This window comes from Scyliorhinus canicula, chromosome 1, assembly GCF_902713615.1.
Source record: "Scyliorhinus canicula chromosome 1, sScyCan1.1, whole genome shotgun sequence".
Classification (NCBI taxonomy): Eukaryota; Metazoa; Chordata; class Chondrichthyes; order Carcharhiniformes; family Scyliorhinidae; genus Scyliorhinus; species Scyliorhinus canicula.
Genome location: NC_052146.1, coordinates 291,413,230 through 291,425,761, shown reverse-complemented (window position 1 = coordinate 291,425,761; position 12,532 = coordinate 291,413,230). Strand labels below are relative to the sequence as shown.

The 12,532-nt window shown below is 47.3% G+C and overlaps 1 protein-coding gene across 4 annotated transcripts in view; it reads right to left on the bottom strand.

The window, feature by feature from the left end:
• Nucleotides 1-12,532, bottom strand: part of sdccag8 (SHH signaling and ciliogenesis regulator sdccag8) — a 595,448-nt gene that overhangs the window by 442,633 nt on the left and 140,283 nt on the right. For all 4 annotated transcript variants that reach the window (XR_005462774.1, XR_005462773.1, XM_038815187.1 and 1 more), the window contains exon 12: nt 866-982. Coding sequence is in view for 2 of the 4 variants with exons in the window: in XM_038815187.1 (XP_038671115.1) it covers nt 866-982 (117 nt within the window). In the remaining 2 variants the exon portion in view is untranslated. The remainder of the gene's footprint in view (nt 1-865; nt 983-12,532) is intronic.

Below are 12,532 nucleotides of genomic sequence, written 5' to 3'. Positions count from 1 at the left end.
TGAGTTATCAGTTTGTAATACCACTTGTACAACTGGCCCAAAGATACATGTTTATTGATTAATATCGATAATGAAATTTATAATTTCTGATGAATTGTAAATGTGATTACCAATATATGTTAGATAGATCAAAAAATGAAAATGATACTCTTTCAATAAAGATTCTTAAATGATAAAATGTTATAATTACATTAAGCTCTGTACGTCACAAACTGATGCTGTGCCACAGTAGCACATTCATTTTAGTCCACTTTTTCTTTCACACTTGTCACTAACAATAGAAGCATTTAAAGACAATTGAAGCCAATCCAGGCCCAAAATAGAGAAAATTGGGCCTTGGCTCAACATTATCAAACTACTTTAAAATATATCAACTGAGAATTATGGCCCTTCATTCCAAATGAAAATTGACTCCTGAGGAACACAATGCAAGTATCAAGTATCATTAAGACACATTAGGTCATTCAAAACCTTTGTAATATGAGATGTAGCAATCTCAAAGCTACACATTGTCATATGAATTCCAGCAGATTTACCACGTTGTTGAATTGGAAGGTTGCAAACAATTGGCTAAAAGGAAATCAAATAAAAACAAACACTTTCCACCAATAATACTGATATTTCAGAAATGCAAGCAGAGTGAGGCCCTTTGAAGATCAAGCCTGACACAATACTTCCGGAAAGGCCACTAGAATTTCAATCTGCAACTATGATGGCCCAAAGCCAGTGTTTCAGATCTCGCCCCCCCCCCCCCCCCCCCCCCCACCACCCCCGGCAATCCCCCCCCCCCCCCCAACAACTTTCTGAATCCTATTCACCTCTCAGGAAACAGTTCCTCACATTTGCAACTTATGGAGACCCCTACCTGTTCTCGGAGTTCAAGTTCTCGTAATATTTTTGTTTTGTAGTCCCTGAATTGCTTCTCAACCTCTTCTTTCTCCATTTTGACTTGGTTCAGCTGATAGCGTAATTCACCGGATTCCTAAAGGTTAAAGAGTCAATTGTTCATCTGTGAATTCGATTCATTTCTCAATATTCATTATAATCTTTTACACTGACAAAATGGCCTCATAGTGCCACCCAGAGGAAATCAATGGAAACTTTCTAAACTTTATGTCATCAGATATCCATAACTCGGAGGCATAATAGCATTTTTGAGATTAATTTGGCAGCCAAGCACTTTGGGGTCCACTGGATTTTAATCGAATCTAGTCTACAAGTTGAGTCATCCAACAGGAAGATTATTCAAAGGTATCACTCGAACAACAATTAGAAAGAAACACTTGACTTGTGCAAATAAATTTGGATGACAGTACTCTGATATACTCCCGTACCAGCCTCCCCGGACAGGCGCCGGAATGTGGCGACTAGGGGATTTTCACAGTAACTTCATTGAAGCCTACTCGTGACAATAAGCGATTTTCATTTCATTTTCATTTCATATCAGCGAATGGATAACTGTTAACGATCAGGCATATAAATACAGAAAACAGATAAAACTAGTCAGCAGATCATGCAGCATCTGTGCAGAAGGTTCTTGAGCTATAGTTTACAAGGCAGCGGGTCCTCAGCCACCCTCAGGTTAGACTTGCCTCCCAGTCATTAAAAAAATTCTTTCATGGGATGTCGACATCACCAATAAGGCTGGCATTTGTTGCTCTTGAACTGAGGAGCTTGCTGGGCCATTTCAGGGGGCAGTTCAGAGTCAAGCACATTGCTGTGGATCCGGAATCACATGTCGGCCGACCAGGTGAGGATGGTAGAATTACTTTCCATAAATTATGGGCGGCATTCTCTGATCCTGAGGCTAAGGTTGATGCCGTCGGAAACGCCGTTGCGTTTCTCGACGGCGTCAACACAGCCCCAGGATCGGCAATTCTGGTCACTACAGGGGGGCAGCAGGGCACTGGAGCGGTTCACACCACTCCAGCTGCTGATCCATCTGTGGAATGGGCGCCAGGGGATGCGCGCATGCGCAGTGGGTCCGGCGCGACCCCGCGCATGCACAGTCCCACCGGCGCAATTTCCGTGCATGTGCGGTGTCACCCTTTTCCGTGCCGGCCCCGACCCAACGGTGCAGGAGTACAGGCGCCGGTGTGGAAGAAAGGAGGCCGGGAGACAGAGAGGCCGGCCTGCCGATCGGTGGGTCCCAATCGCGGGCCAGGCCACATCGGAGGCCCCCCCCAGGGTCGGACCCTGCCTCCCCCCCACAGACCTCCCCCGGAATCTTCAACGCTGATGTCGCGCAGGCTCAGAGCATGTCAGAACGTGCCGGCGGGACTCGGGTTTTTTTTATGGCCTCTTGGCCCTTCAGGCCGGAGATTCGCGGAGAGGCCATGTAGAGCGGCCCGCGACCGGCACCACGCCGACCACAATGGCGCCCACGTCCCGGCGTCGGGGCGCGATTCATGCAGCCCCCCGGCGATTCTCCGACCCGGCGCGGGGGCAGAGAATCCCGCCCAATATTACTGAACGAAATGTGTTTTTACAACAATCAATAGTCGTGAAAGACATGCTTGTTAGGCGAATTGGGCATTCTGAATTCTCCCTTAGTGTACCGAAGGCGCTGTAGTGTGGCGACTAGGGGATTTTCACAGTAACTTCATTACAGTGTTAATGTAAGCCTACTTGTGACACTAATAGAGATTATTATTATGATAGTTTCATGCTCACCATCACGGATACGAGCTTTCAATTCCAGAATTATTAATTGAATTTAAATTCCACCGACAGCTGTGGTGAGATTTGAGCCCAAGTCCCCAGGCCATTAGCTGGGTGTCTGGATTGCTAGTAAAGTGGCATTACCACTATTCCACTGTCTTCCTCCAAACACTTGGAATGGTGCTAATTGTTTTAAGGCACAATTTCACCCCCATCTAGAAGGAAGTCCCAACTCTGAGAGCTGCCATACAATCAAATGGTCAGCAATTCTCTGCGTCCCTGCAGTGCCAGTGGGAATGGAGGTCACTGCTGGGACCACAACAGCCCCCAACACCAAGGAGCCAGAGTAAAAGGCAGAGATGGGATAGAGGGGTATCGCAGGGGCCAGGCTAGAAGGCTTGGTGATGAGTGTGGTTAGCATGGAGGCCTTCCAATGAGCCCAGAGCCCGTGTTAAAGAGGCACCACCTCCCCATGCCTGCCACTAGCCTGAACAACCAAAGCCAGGCTGGGCGCCCAGGCATGGACCTCTCCCATTGCTGGTTAAATCCTAGTGACAGAAGGATGAGGCCCTTCAATGGCCATCAATTGCAGTGGAGGCAAGGATGGTGGTGGGCTGAGTGTCCATGGCATTTTACAGGCAAGGTCTTAAAGGGCAGAAGTTCTTAAAATCCAACATTGTGTAGCAGGTCAATGGTCTCTTTTGTTAGAAAGAAAAAAGGCTTGCATTTAATTAGGACTTTTCAGTACCACCAAATATCCCAAAATACCTTACTGACAATTAAGTACTTTTGAATTGTAGGCACTGTTGCAACAAGATTAGAACTGATGAGCGATCATCAACTTGAAATGTTAATTTTGTATCTGCCTCCATAAGTGCTGCCTGGTTCACTGAGTATTTCCAACATTTTCTCTTTTTCCTTCAAATTCGCAGCATCTGCAGTATTTTCTTCAGCAAACAAATAAAGCTGTATATGTTTCAATGAGGCAGATTTGTTTGTGGTTCAGTAATATATGAAACAAATATGCACTTTCTTGAAAGCAAAACCACAAAGGACCTAGATCTATATATGCCCAAATGTACACATGCATGAAATATGATACACATTTGCATCCACAACTGTATTATATATGATATACACACACCTACATTATATACATACTTGCATGTATATATTGTGAATTTTCTATCATGCTTAGCTGCTGCAACACTTTCCCTGGCATACTTTCCTGATTGCTTCTCTATTGTTAAAAATACAAAGCATGCTTCAACTCATTATCACTAACACCAGAGAAAACGTCTGTTCATACAAATTTTCAGCAGCATTTATCGCACATCATATAAAACACCAATGTCACGAGTGCCACTTTTTTTTAATATAACAGTGGCAATAAATAACCAAAAATCTCACGCACACCTTGAGATAATCATACTTCCCTCCAAAGATAGGAGCCTAACAATTTAAAACCTTTAATCTGTAACTGGCCTTCAACTGGCAACAGGTTGTACTTATTCAGGTTGCTTTGCTAAAAAGCAAGGTGAAGCTTGTTCTGAAACTCTACATTTTGCATTTCTATGTAAGCAATGTCATTGAAAACATCTGATGGCAAATAAAGTTTCCAAAATTGTTTGGAATGTAGGGTAGCATAGAACATGAGTCTTTTGGTTAAGGGGACCATCATATTGTTTGATCTTTCCAATTCTGATAAATTGAAATCAGACAGAGCAAGTTGGACCAATATGTTGATTTCATTCCAAATATCAATCTTAAAATTTACAGAAGTTTTAGAAATTTAGAAGTGACATTTCTATTACTTTTCCAATATATTTCTGTAGTTTAAAGAGGTTGCAAAGCAAAATAGAACATATGGTTGAAATTTGTAATAAATACATAAGATGCAAAATAGTCAATGTCTGGCAGTATCTGTGGAGAAAGAAAAACATAATCAATGTTTCAGATTGATGACCTTTCATCAGAACCCCAAAGAGGCTGTAAGTTATTTTAAAATGCACAGTCACTGTGGGCTCTGACTTTCGGAGGACTGCTGGAGACCAGGCCCCTGCTGAGTGCAGACAGATGACGAGCCTCTGGACTCGGCCATAAGAGACATGTTGGAGATGCACAGGCAGGGGTACATCAGGCAGATATACCCGAGGCCATGCACAGACAGGACTGAAGGCTGGAGGAATCCGCTCATGTTCTGTTTGCTATGGTGGCTCCGGAATGCAAGTGCTTAGCTGCCTCAAAAGGCAGCAGCCACCTTTCAGACCCAGGTCCAGCAGAACATACTGTAGCTACAGGATATGCGCTCAAGCTCACAGTCCATTGCTTTAGCCAAAGATGCAGTGCAGCAGTGGCTAGGTGACCGGGGTGGGGGGGGGGGGGGGGGGGGGGGAATACCTGGATCTCTCTTATGCTCCTCTTCTCCTCAAAGAGTCAGGCAGATGCCATCATGCACCCATGGGGGGAGAAGTTCAGGAAGTCCCCCAAGGAGGCTTTATTCCAGGACACTCCAAGTGTTTCCTGCTGCTCTATCTCCCCTTTGCCAGTTCCCCCAAATACCTACAGTAGGTCAGGACAAGGAGGATGCAGGGTGGCTGGCTGTCATCTGTGCAGGAGACCTTAGCAGCCAGGACCCTCTGGCCTTGAAATCAACATATTGGCCCAACGTGCTCTTCCTGATTTCAATTTACCACGAAGATGCCTAAAGTCCTCACGTCAACAGGGCAAAACAGTCAGCAGGCAGCCTCCACTTTAGGTGTGGATGTTGGGGCTGCACCTAGGTAAGATGTTAGGAAAAGAAAGATGAAGAAACATTACGGGAAGAAAGGTGGCACAGGTGTATAATCAGTGTAAATATCAATCCCAATCGTAAATGGATGTATATTGCACCATGTTTATGCTTGCTGTATTCAATTGTGCAATTAAGGAACGTTGCACTTCATTCCCGAGCACCCACAGATGTGGACCTATTCGATCACCATTTATTGTCTCCTATCATGTTTTGAAAGGTATAAGGTGAACTGTGTAGAAGGTCTTGGTATAAATCTGGCAATCCAGGAGGTACTGGTCATTCTGAGAATACATTTTGAGCAGCGTTTGCAGCTTCTGCCGCTTGCTATTGCTGTTCCTTGCACTCTGCGCAAGTTCTTCCTCAAAACAACAAGGTTTCTTTCAGCCATTATCTGGAGGTGCCTGAGCTGCTCTGTGAACACACTGCAGTGATCCATGTAGTCATCACATAATTCAAAACTTTCCCTCCATCCCTGATTAATTCAGCCAATGAGATGACCAGTATCCAGCATCAGTCTCCCCCAGAGGTTCCACTTCCCTTGTTCAATTTGGATGTTCCTGCCTTGGCCAAGAAAAGATGGCCTTCACTCTGAAGTTTTTGTCACTTCTAAACAATTAAAAGAGTACAAAAACATGCATCTGCTTATGAACTGAGTTTCGCACCAAAAATGGAAAGCCTCTTTCATTTTTAGCACACCCTCCTGGCACATTTTTTATATTCCACTTCTTTTTAACTAAATTGCTCTTTCACAAAAACATAAACTTTACTCACAAACATTATAAGTTCAAGCATCACTACTGCTCTAAAGCTTGCTGGAATGATACTGCAATGAAAAACTAACCGAGTTACGGAGGAATGCTTCTGTCTTGGGGGTTTTATCTTAGAGATAAAAATGTACTGAAGTATGGGTCTCCATCCAGTTGACAAATGATTATTGGGGTTCTCCTATAGTTGGCCCACTAAGCACACCAGTAACTCCACCCACCACTGAATACTCACCTCCCGCTGCGGGTCCTGCCTCTCACCGTGGAACTCAGTTGTAACATTGCAAGTAAAACAATAGCTTACATTTTATATCATCAAAACTTCAGCACCTTCTATCCCCCTGACACCCACCAAGTTCCCCCCATCCACCTTCACTAAAACCTTCATCTCCCCACTAATCACCTTGCACTTCCCTGTTAGCCTTGACCTGAAAATACCTTGGGCTGGATTCTCAGATTTTGAGACTATGTCCGGTCGATCTATGGTGTTTTAACGTGGGAAAAATCGGCGTCGCCCCAGCACCGATCCTCCGACTGGTGAGGGGCTAGCAGCCGCACCACGTAAAACGCTCTGCCTCCACGAAATAAATGGCCGGAGAATTGCTGGGTCTGTTGCCCTGCAGCGGTTGCGCCGTACAACATGGCGCTGGCCATTCGCGGGCCCGACCTGCCAGATAGTGCCCCCCTAGAAAACCCATCGCTACCCCCTGGCCACATGTCCCCCAGCCCTCACCGAAGCCCCCCCACCCCCGGCCAGCAGCATGGCTGCTGCCCGACTGTGGTGGCGCTGGACACAGTCCGCAGCCGCCGTGCCGGGCTCCCAACCACTGAGACCATGAGTGAACCGCGCGGTCGGGAACTCGGTCCAACGGGGGGCGGAGCATCGGGGGAGGGTCTTCAGGCCCTTTTGAAGGGGCGGAGCATGCGCAACCTGCGTAAAACAGGCTTCGCCCCCGATTTGGTCGTAAAAATGGATTCTCCGCCCGATCGCCGTCGGGAAACAGAGAATCTCAGCCCCTTATGTCTTCTTCCCTGCTCTCCCACTGAGCCCTTAACCATTAAAGTGTAGATGTCCATTCTGACCTTGAGCCCTTCTGACCTTGTGGCCACTGTTAACCTGACTTTCCACAACCACCATGAAACCCTACAGTACCTGATCATGAAGCTGTCACTCTCCCACCTCACCCAGAACCTACTCCCCCCCCCAACCCGCCCATCCCTCGTCACCACCACCGTATCCTTAGCCTCCCAGTACCCTAATCTTAACTCTTAGGACCCAATGCTCAACATTCACAGCCCCATCCTTTACATGTTTCCTTCTGACACCATCACTACTCACAGACAGCCCTTCTCCCAACCAAAAGCATGAACAACGCCCAATTCAGCAATTAGCTCGCCTCTCTTGGCTGCAGACAGCCTGCATGTGCCCTCCCGAAGTAGCCTGCACTAGCTCCTCCAATCTTGTCTGTCCACTGTTCCACCTTTTCTGTTAACCCTTCCAACTTTGCCAGGTCACTGCTCCACCCCTCTCTGCTCACCCCCCCTTCATCCAGCCACTGCTCTACTATGTTGTTTAAAACTCTCTCAGACCTCCACCCCTCAAGTGGGAGGAAGTCCTGCCCTCGGGAGCTGCTGCCCAATCTGATTGGCCGGTGGCTCTAGCGGTCCCAGTAATGACAGTAGCTGGTGCTGCTGAGACTGCAAGTAAGCCCCGAGTTGATGAGGAGATAGCCTCTGGAGCAAGGCAAGTGTGGGATATTGGACAGGGAGAGATTGGGAGCCAATGGAAAGAGGTGGGGGTTTTGGAAGCCAGGTGGTCAGGGTGCTCCTGGTGCGCTGCCTTCAAACCACTTGTGTTTAAAAAATCTGACCATTCCCACCCTCCTGTCCATGCCAAGTGTATTATGTTGACAAGATCATATGTCCATTAATTATCTTTCTAAAAATGACAAAATCCATCCCAAAGCCAGACCTACACCTGAAGTCAAGCCAGTACAGGGTACTATACCTAACGCCCATGATGCAGCAGTGTAAGGCAAAGTTGGAAAAGGTGACAAACGACTGGAAGATATGTTTAGCTAACAACTAAAGGAAGAAATCTACAGTAAGCCTCTCGATAATAGGCAATTAACCTTGTTGCAGTTCTGAAAGTATGCAGCTTGGTTGCAGTTTGAAACTATAGCAGCAGGCTATAGGAAACCAAGGATGTTTCTGTTGCTTTAAGCCACTGTGCAGGAGTCACAGGGAGGCCCATGTTTGAACTATGGAATTCTGAGTTGTGGTGTTGGTAAATAAATTGGAGAATCACTTATCAAAAGCTGAGGGAAGGACCTCAAAAACCTTGTACCTTGGAGAATTGCTGGAACACTGAAGAAAAATCAGGGTGACTTCCAGAGAGCTGTAATATTCCTTTGGTTTGGTCCCAGACATTAAGTAACTGAACCTTCAAGATTTTAAAGTTAAGGGAACTCGAGAAGTAAAAGAACCAAGTTTAAAATCTGTGTAAACTACAGCATTGACTTAGCAACTGTTTGCTTGGTTTCATTTTGCGTTATATATACAATAAAGTTTGTGTTCAAAAATGTGAAATCTGATGGTACAGTCTGTCAGCTATTTGCTTTGTGTTCATGTTCCTTCTTTAAACGTTAACAGTCCCCAACAGAATCATGGAAGAGGGGTAACTGGCATTTATGGCTTCTTTTTTCTCAAACTCACGTTTATTCAGTACAAGGCAGGTAATTACCTAGCCAAAATTAATCAACAGCTAAACTGCTAAGGAGAGGGATCAAATCACATCCAGGATTCTGGTTCTAATAGTTCTGAGAGATTGCAAATTAAAGATTGTTTTAAAGTTCATCCTAATAACAAATATGGAGTTGAGTGACAAGGAGCATCCAAATTAATTCTTGGAATGAGGTTTACATATGAACATACAGATTAGGAGCCGGAGTAGGTCAATCAGCACCTTCGGTCTGCTCTGCCATTCAATAAGATCATGGCTGATCTGGTTGAGGGCCTCAACTTCACATTCCTTTCTACTCCCTACACCATTTAACTCCTTTGTCAATGAAGAATCTATGGGCGCGATTCTCCGCAAATGCGGAGAGTCGTAAAGGCTGCCGTGAAACTGGCCGTGTTTCACGGCAGCCTCCGCGCCCCCTCCCGGGACCCGATTCTCCCCCCTGGGCGGGGCTAGCAGCGCGGCCACGTGAAGCACGGCATTGCGGGCTTAGTGACCGTCGCTAAGCCCGCAAACCAAGCATCACGTCGGCTGACGTGCACGATGACGTCAGCCGCGCATGCGCGGGTTGGACGACTCCAACCCGCGCATGCGCAGATGACATCATCACGCAGATGCGTCAAACCCACGCATGCGCGGGCCGTCATGCCCCTCAACCGCCCCGCGGACTGATCCTGCGGGGCGGCGGAGGAACAAAGAGTGCGCGGGTATCGGACCCGCTGCCCGCGATCGGTGCCCACCGATCGCAGGCCCATGCCACCCTTGGCACGGCCATGGTTGTCCGGGATGGCACTTTGCGGCCGTTTTCAAGAACGGTGAGAGCAGGTTTGTTTGCGTTCGTGAAAACGGCCGTAAAGGCCTGGGAACTCGGCCCATCGGCCTGGGGAGAATCGCTGTTCGCCGTAAAAAACGGCGAGCAGCGATTCGTGTCATGGGGCGGCCGGGGGGGGGGGGGGGGGGGGGGGGGAGAATAGCGGGAGGTCGGGAAAAATGTCGGGAAGGCCCTCCCGCTATTCTCCGACCCGTCGTGGGCAGCGGAAAATCGCGCCCTATGTATTTCAGCTCTAAAAATATTCAAGGCCCTGCCTCCACTGCTCTCCAGGGAAGTGTGTTCCACAGACACATGACCCTCTGCGAGAGATAATTATTATTTTCCTCTTCTCCATCTTAAATGGGAGGCTCCTTATTTTTAAATTGTGTCCCTTGGTTTTAATCTCTCCCAAAAGGGAAAATGACTTTTCAGTATCCACCCTATTTAAGCCCCCTCAGGATCTTATTTGTTTCAAAAAGATAGGGCGCGATTCTCCGCTGCCCACGACGGGTCGGAGAATAGCGAGAGGGCGTCCCTGACATTTTTCCCGCCCTCCCGCTATTCTCCCCCCCCCCCCCCACGGCCGCCCCACGACACGAATCGCTGCTCGCCGTTTTTTATGGCGAACAGAAATTCTCCCCAGGCCGATGGGCCGAGTTCCCAGGCCTTTACGGCCGTTCTTACGGCAGCAAACACACCTGCTTGTTGCCGTCGTAAAAACGACCGCAACATGCCCGTTCTGGGCATCCAGGGCACCGATCGCGGGCAGTGCGTCCGTAACGGACGCACTCTTTCTCCCTCCGCCACCCCGCAGGATCAGTCCGCGGGGCGGCCGAGGGAGATGACGGCCCCGCGCATGCGCGGGTTGGAGCCGTCCAATCCGCGCATGCGCGGCTGACATCATCGTGCGCGTCAGCTGGCGTGACGCTTGCCGCGCGGACTTAGCGACGGTCGCGATGCCGTGGTTCACGGGGCCCCACTGCTAGCCCCGCTTGGGTCGCTGTCTGTGTTGAGTTTGCCCTTTCTTCCCGTGTCTGCGTGGGTTTCCTCCGGGTGCTCCGGTTTCCTCCCACAGTCCAAAAAGGTGGTTAGGTGGATTGGCCATGCTAAATTGCCCCTTGCTGTCCAAAAAAGATGTGTAGGTTAGATTAAGGGGTTATTGGGAAACGGTGGGGAGTGAGCATGGGTGAAGTATTCTTTCAGAAGGTCGGTGCAGATTCAATGGGCGGAATGGCCTCCTTCTGCACTGGAGGGATTCTATGCAATTATGTCCGTTCTCAAATAAGATCAATCTGTACATTGTGTGATCACCAATTCCCTATACAACTCTAGCAAAACATCCCTGGTTTTATATTCTATTAACCTTGCAATAGATGACAACATTCCAGTTCCCTTTCTAATCACTTGCTGTATCTGTATACTAACTTTTCCTGATTTATGTACGAGGACACCCAGATCCCTCTGTACCTCAAATGTTCTGCAATCTCTCACCATTTATTTATATCCTTTTTTTTAATCCTTCTGCCAAAGTGGATAAGTGCACATATTCCCACATTGTACACCATCTGCCAAATTTTTGCCCACTCACTTAACCTATCTATTTCCCTTTTCAGACTCCTTCCGTCCTCTTCTCAACTTACTTTCTTACCCATCTTTGTGTCAGCAAGCATGCTTTTGATCTTGTCATCCAAGTCATTACTAAGATAGTAAATAGTTGAAGCCACAGCACCATCCCTGCGGCACTCAACTTGTTACCTCTGTTTCCTATTAGCTAATCAACCCTCTGTCCACCAACCCTCTGCATTCCTGATTGACAATTCAAACACAGTTGAATTTAAACTAATCATTATTAAGCTTGCAGCATTTGTACCGCAGGTTAAAGATGAAATTGTAACAAAGTATCCACATTGAGGCAAACCTTTTGCAAATGCACATCAATACAAAAGAAACTACACTATTCAAGAATCTAGCCAATGATTGGACTTTTGGGTTCACCAAAGCAATTGAAGGAAAACCAACGTTTTGAGTCTGGGTGACTCTTTGTCAAAGCTGGAGAGAACTAGAAATAGGATCAGATTTATACTGTTGTGGGGGGCGTGGAGCGGTGGGGCTGGATAGAAGACCAACGATAGGTGGAGATTGACAAAGATGTCATCGACAGAAAGACAAAAGGAATGTAAATTCCTTTGAGATGATTACGGCTAAGAAGAGCGCTGATAGTGGCACAAAGAGAGATTAGAATGTGTGAATGGCAAATAAAAGTGAACAGTGTATCAAAGGGCAACTGGGAACAGGGAACTGCCCTAGTGATATGGGGGAAAGGGCAACATTCATAGGCTGTAACATTCCTAATCGGAAGATGAGGTGCTGTTCCTCCAGTTTGTACTGGGCTTCACTGGAACATTGCAGCAGGTCAAGAACGGACAGGTGAACGTGAGAGCAGCACGCCGAATTTAAATGCCAAGCGACAGGACAGTCTGGATCCTTCTTGCAGACGGATGAAAGGTGTGTTGCAAAGTGGTCACCCAGTCTGCGTTTAGTCTCTCCAATGTTGAGTTGACCACATTGGGAGCAGCAAATGCAATAGACTAGGTTAAAGGAGGTGCACGTAAAGTGCTGCCTCACTTGAAAAGATGTGGAGATGCCGGCGTTGGACTGGGGTGAGCACAATAAGAAGTCTTACAACACCAGGTTAAAGTCCAACAGGTTTGTTTCAAACACTAGCTTTCAGAGCGCAGCTCCTTCCTCAGGTGAATGAGGAA